Raw genomic sequence first — 6,920 nt, 5'->3', positions numbered from 1 at the left:
TTCCTTCCTTCCTTCCTTCCTTCCTTCCTTCCTTCCTTCCTTCCTTCTTTTTCTCTCTTTCTCTCTTTCCTATTTACCTGGATAGCTGGTGAAAGTCCCTCTTTGTATGTGTTTCTTTATAATCCTATAAAAGTGTTTGCATTATTGTCCAGTTCTCTTGTGGTGCTCTTCCAGAAAAGCTTTCAATTCAAAAGCAAAATCTATGAGGTGGGGTGAAATCATTTGTAACATATCTTGCTTCTTAAAGAAACTAAATTGTAAAAATATAGCTAAAGTGTGTTATTGTTTCAAAGTTACAAATAAGAGTATATCTACTACCTTACAGTACAGATGTGAAATTAATTTCATTTTTAAAAGAAGCTGGTACTATTTGCCCCAAACAACAGAGAATTTGTATACACTTCCATTTGCACTTACTGCCTCAAAGGTATCTTCAACCATAAACTTGAAGGATTAAACAAATAAAAAGGACTCCTGTACTATTCAAACATCATCTGCTGTTTTTAAAAGACATGATGACTCACAGACCCTTGAAAGTCAGAGAGCTTGGAGGGTTGTGAACAGCGTTTCTTTCTACTCACCCTGCTTCTTTCATATTCTTTCCTTGAGGCAGCAAAGAGCTGAGCATTAGATATGGCAATTCCACAAAATGGAAGATACATCTGCATAACCTGGGGGCAGAGAGAGTGTTAAGAACATTAAAACCTTACTGCACCAAATGCTATATTCCTTGCATTGGCCTGATTTTAATACTTTCTTTTCAACACAGAAATCGAGTATGGAATTAGTGATACGAGTATCTTAACTTTAGAAGGGATATTTTTCAGAGTTGACTCTAAGATGGTCTCAATCAAGCTTTAACTAGGGACAGTCACATCTATGAGCACATATAGTGAAGCAACAATGATGACTAATACAGGAACTGTACCTAAATCATCCGTGTATTCCTTCTTTGATCAGTGAAAAAGGAATAAATGAATCAACTCATATATCTAAAATGTAAGGCAAGTGTCCACATTCATATTTGGAGGGCGGCAGGCTCTGAGTCAATTTCCTTGTACATGTGTATCTTTACCAGGGTTCTCAGCTTGACCCTAGCACACTGCTAGCTACAAATTTCAGTATGCCTGGTAGATTGGCCCAGTAGGAACTTAGAGGCCACAGGGCCTAATAGCCTTGTGCAAAAGAGCTCAAATTGTGCCCACTGTTCTGTTGACATAACTGGATGTGAAGGCAAATGTGTGGGATGATCCTACAGAAGCCTGTTTGAGGAAAGGTTGGGGATCCTTTCAGAGAGCACACTTCTCCTATGGGAAGAAACAGCTCGGTGTGGTGGGCTCCATCCTAACAAAGACTTGCTCATCATTTCATCATCACTTATTATCAGTACTGCCTGACACTCTCACTCAAATTCATCTCTGGAATCTCTGATTCCAAAGAGAGAGAAAATGCCCCAAGTAAAAACCAAAGGAACGATTTCCCTAGACTCTTCGCAACATAGAATATTGTGACGAGCAAGATTGCTTTGGGATTTCTCTAAGGAAAAGGGCATGTTTCGTTCCATCGTCTTCCTCCCTCCCTCCGTCTCCTGTCCTGTCTCTGTCTCTCTCTCTCTCACACACACACACCCCACACTGCAATGTCCTGTGAAGAGGTACAGAGCAGTGGCAAAACAGAGCCGCTCCTGCATGCCCAGAAGGCGGAAGTGCAGTGTTCACCATGGGTGAGCGATGAGAACAGCAGGAGCCGCAGGAGACGCCCTTGGGACCCGCAGAACACAATTACCGAGAGTTGAAGGTGATTTTGCAGAGGGCTTGAGAAAGACAAAAGATGAGGGACAATCCACATTCCCTATCATTTCTTTCCTATTAAAATCTTGCTTTGGCTGCCTGGGCTTACTCAACTCTGACCTCGGGTCCCAGGAAGTGTAGCACAATGCTGTAGAAGCTAATATGGCAACACCGCTCTTGAAGAAAGACAAACGGCAGGATTGGGAGTAGATAGACGTACAAAACCAGTGAGTTGATTTTTGACACATCTTTCCAGAATAAATTCCTTCACTGAATTTGGTTCGAACTTCTATTTAATGAGGACCTACTAGGTGCCAGACACGCTCACTTCATTTCGTCATCTGAATAGCACATCAACTTCTCACTGAGAGACTTTAAGTACATTTTAGAGATCAGGAAATTCAGTAACTTGCTCAAACTCACACAGGAACTCAGGTCATCTTCTTCTACAACTGATGATCATTCCTTACAACATGCTGCCTCCTAGAACGAGGTGCTATTTCTGTCACCCCCTCATTCCCTTTCCTTACTACTCCCCCTCATGCCTTAGGAAGTTTGTTGCTAAGCCCGGATAAAGCTATTGACATAAAGCTGCCAAATATTCTGCCAAAATTTCCCTGTCGTTAGCCAGAATGGGACCACTTTCAACATTACCTACACACATAGAAAGCACTTTTCTTTTGTTTCCTGTTTTTTCTCTGTTGTGGAGGCAGTGACTATGATGGAGGTGGAGGGGAGGAGGAGATACGGGTTATTTTACTCTCTTCCTTTCTTTTCTTTTCTTTCTTTCCTCTTCTCTTCCTCCCTCCCTCCCTCTATCCTTCCTCTCTCCCTCCCTTCCTTCTTTCCTGTATTTATTTGCCTTCAGAGACCATGTTTAATATGGTTTGTAGGTTATGCAAGTAGGTAGAGAGAATGACCAAATGAATATGTGAAATGTTTTTTTTTTTTAAAGATTTTATTTATTTATTTGACAGAGAGAGACACAGCGAGAGAGGGGGCACAAGCAGGGGCGAGGGGTAGAGTGATAAGCAGACTCCCCGCTGAGCAGGGTGCTTAATGTGGGACTTGATCCAAGGACCCTGGGATCATGACCGGAGCTGAAGGCAGACGCTTAATGACTGAGCCACCCAGGCACCCCACGTGAAATGTTTTCTAATATACCTGGGCTTGCTTCAATTCATTTGTGATACCAATATTTATTGAGCACCAAGCATTGTGTATAATTAAAAAGAATGTGAATTTTAAATTAGATGACCATTGTCCTTTGTATGGCTTTTCCGTGTGAAAACCAAAAAGTCATTTAACCTTTCTGAACCTATTTCCTTATCTATAAAATGCCTGGTTTCACTGGCTAATCTTTCCTTTTTAGTTCTAATATTTGGTGATTCTAATCAGTAGAAACATCCATGAGCTGTAAAACAAAGAATTCAATAAACATGCTCATATTTTATTCAAGAAATAACCATTTGTAGTAGTAATTGATATTGACACAGTCCTTGGATATGATGTTAAGCATTTTATATGTGCTCTACCCTCTGATCCTTGTAATCACATATGTCATACCATTTATACCATTTTTCGGATGGGAAAACTGAGGCTTTAGAAACTTACTCAAATTTGTTGGGAGATATCTCTCCATGGGTCTCTCACATTTCTGCACAGCTTACAAGCAAAGGCACTACTCTTTCAAAGGTGTTTGTATAATGAACAGCCTTGGGAAACCCTATCTTTTTCCAGAGCGAAGAGCAGACTTGTTTACTATGAAGTATCATTAAGGGAGTATCTCTCTCTGGGGCAGAGGTCTTGCAGGCTTACTGTCCATTATGAAAGATGTGTGTTCCCTACATTTGTGGTTCCTCTCCCATAACCGATGTCCTGTGTCATCAAGATGAGGCTGTTAGCGAACATTTCATCCCAAGCCAGAAACAGCTGTTCACATATCATTAAGACTATTTCATTTTTGGGGTGCCTGGGTGGCTCGATCGGTTAAGCGTCTGACTTCGGCTCAGGTCATGATCCCAGGGTCCTGTGATGGAGCCCCACATTGGGCTCCTTGCTCAGCAGACAATCTGCTTGTCCCTCTCTCTGACCCTCCTCCTCCCCCTGCTCTTTCTTTGCCCAGCTCTTTTTTCTTGCTCTTTTTTTTTTCTTTCTTTCTTGTTCTCTCTGATAAATAAATAAAATCTTTTAAAAAATTAAAAAAAAAGACTTTCATTTTTCATTTATCCTGTAGGCGTATTGATATGAACTCCCTGACATAGTTACTTAGTATTTGTAATTGTAGGGTAAGAACCCCAGGAACAGTTACTGAGATTCATGTTAAATTTCTTTATTCCCTTTTTACTGAGTTAGTTGCTATTTATTTTATTGTCTCATTCCATTGATTCCCCCCTCTACTACATTGCATTTCCTTTATTTTAGTGATTAAAACTAGAAAGTCTATGTATATACTTAATAAAATCTAAATAACATCTTTAGCCTCCTTCCAAATAAGATAAAGACACTGGAATACTTTTACCTTCCTGTTATATATGTTACTTTTTTTACTTATATCTTATTTGTTACTACAAACTGCACATTATTATTATTAATTCATACTTTATTTAGATTTACCCACATGTTTACCAATTTTTTCCTCTTCATTCCTTCTAGCATCTCCTTCTGTCCTTCTGGAATAATTTTTCTCTTTTTGAATCCTTTAGGATATCCTTTAGCATTGCTGGTAAATGTGTTATTTTTGTTTTGTATAAAAATGTTCTTATTCTATGATCAATCTTTAAAGGTAATTTAGTTTAGTATACAATTCTAGGTTGACAGCTATTTTTCTCCATACTTAGACGATATTATTCTCTTATCATGTGCAGCTGATGCTGCTAAAATAGTCAGCTGTCAATCTAATTCTTTGTAGGTTATCCATCTTTGTCTCTTGTTTCTCCTAGGACCTCTTTCTGTCTTTGGTGGCCAGTCTGTACTTTTCCAGCCTCAATCAAAGGCTTAACTGAATCATATAGAACTCTAAATATATTGGCCAAAGATTACTGAGGATGGAGACAATATTATACCCTTATGACACATTGCAAACTGGGAGGGGATCTTGATTTATAAAGACAATGATTTCCCTGTGTCATTTATTGGTAGAACAACTCAACACTCTGAGGCCAGAGTCAGTTCCACTATGGACACCTACATGACAGTATGAGCCAATGAGTTTCTAAATAAATATCCAGGAGAATCAGGCAAATGCATTTTGAAAGGAGGAAGTGAGAAGAAACAGAAGCAGTATGGAAATAGGAGATAATGAAAAATAAAAATTTTTATGTCTTTTTTTCAGTCCCAGTGCAACAGATGTCTTTTTTTAAAACAAAGGAAGAGTGATATTGCTCTATTCTTCTCCTTTTGAAGTCCCCCTCCTCCAAGAAAAAATACTAATTTGGCCTTCATCATCCAATTTCTGAATACAAAAGGTCTAAAAAACCTTGATGACTAAGAAGCTAATGAGTCTGTACACCCTTGTGCAGTGCTTTTCAGCTTGAAAGCACTTTATGAACATTGGCTAATTAATCTTTACAACATACCACTCGGAAAGGGAGTTAAACTGAAAATCATTTAACAGCGCAGAGAAGTCCCTTTAGCCCTAGAAACTCATGAGAAGTGTCACTAATAAGCATAAAATGGGAGCACTGGGACCTTCCATAAATGTCCTAAAGAAAGACAGTAGGTACTGAGCCTTTTCAAACTTACAGACCACAGAGAAAGGTTATTAAAGCCTCCTGGGCAGGGCTGGTCCAATTATTCACCATTAAAGGACACTGGAGGTCTACATTGGAGATTCTTTGAGGGGCCTCGGGCCATCCCCTTTATGGACTCCACTCCTGAGGGCAAATAGCTTGAAGAACCACATCACTATCCGCTAAAGTCATGGGTGAGAGAAGGTCTTCCCACCATCAGGCAACGTCTGCCTCTGTGCTGACCCTGTGATTTGCAGTCCCAGGTCCCTCCCGCCCTCTGGCAGGAACTATAAGGCAAAACGTCACTGAGCTGGGTGGACCCCACTGATTTGAAACAGGAGATGTTGTAACTCGAACACTAAATAAAGTCTTCAAGTAGAGTAATTTGTTAAATAAGGTATCAAAATATGGAGGCAGTCACATTATTTTCACATAATGAAACACCTTCCACATATTTTAAGAATAGAATATTTAAAATAGTAAAAAAATGAAGGGCGCCTGGGTGGCTAATTGGTTAGGCGTCTGCCTTCGGCTCAGGTCATGATCCCAGGGTCCTGAGATAGAGTCTCACGTCAGGGTCCCTGCTCAGTGGGGAGCCTGCTTCTCCCTCCGCCTGCCGCTCCCCCTGCTTGTGCTTGCTTTCTTTCTCTCCCTCTGACAAATAAATAAATAAAATCTTAAATAAATAAATAAATAAAGTAGTAAAAAATGAGTCTGAAGTTTTCTAGAGTCTCCAAAGAAAATTCCTGCTTCCAGAGGTATAGTTTGGTTTACTGCAATTTTCTTCCTAGGCAAATTCAGTAAAGACAATAGGTCAGATTTTTATTTCAAATGTCACCTGTGCCCTCTTTGAAGAAAACAGTCTCCCAAAAATACACAGAGACATAAAGTCCCCACTTTGTTTGAAAGAACATTGGCATGAATAGATTGATTCAACACATACTTTTGGAAATTGTTTCTTTAAGAATTAACACCCTAGGGGCGCCTGGGTGGCTCAGTCAGTTAAGCGTCTGCCTTCAGCTCAGGTCATGATTCCAGGGTCCTGGGATCAAGCCCCGCCTCGGGCTTCCTGCTCAGTGGAGAGACTGCTTCTCCCTTTACCCCTCCCCCTGCTCATGCTCACGCCCTCTCTCTCAAAAATAAATAAATAAAATCTTTAAACAAAATTTAAAAAAAGAATTAACCCTCTAAAGAGAATGGACGGGGGTGCATTTCATTCACAAAAGATGAGGAAGAGCAAGGCAGCAAATAAAGTAGACAGAGAAACTTATGGGGTGCCTGGGTGGCTCAGTAGGTTAAGCGTCTACCTTCAGCTCAGGTCATGATTCCAAGGTCCTGGGATTGAGTCCCGCATCAGGGAGCCTGCTTCTCCCTCTGCCTGCCATTCCCCTGCTTGTGC

General features: G+C 40.3%; 1 protein-coding gene across 1 annotated transcript in view; it reads right to left on the bottom strand.

Annotated features, from left to right (window-relative positions):
- PDE11A (phosphodiesterase 11A) overlaps positions 1-6,920 on the bottom strand; it is a 388,181-nt gene that overhangs the window by 234,083 nt on the left and 147,178 nt on the right. Inside the window, exon 3 of the mRNA XM_035007663.1 lies at positions 582-671. Within this exon, the coding sequence (XP_034863554.1) occupies positions 582-671 (90 nt within the window). The remainder of the gene's footprint in view (positions 1-581; positions 672-6,920) is intronic.

The sequence above is a fragment of the Mirounga leonina genome, unplaced genomic scaffold, assembly GCF_011800145.1.
Source record: "Mirounga leonina isolate KUSES-001 unplaced genomic scaffold, KU_Mleo_1.0 Mir_151, whole genome shotgun sequence".
Taxonomy (NCBI): domain Eukaryota; kingdom Metazoa; phylum Chordata; class Mammalia; order Carnivora; family Phocidae; genus Mirounga; species Mirounga leonina.
This window is presented reverse-complemented; position numbering and strand designations above follow the sequence as displayed.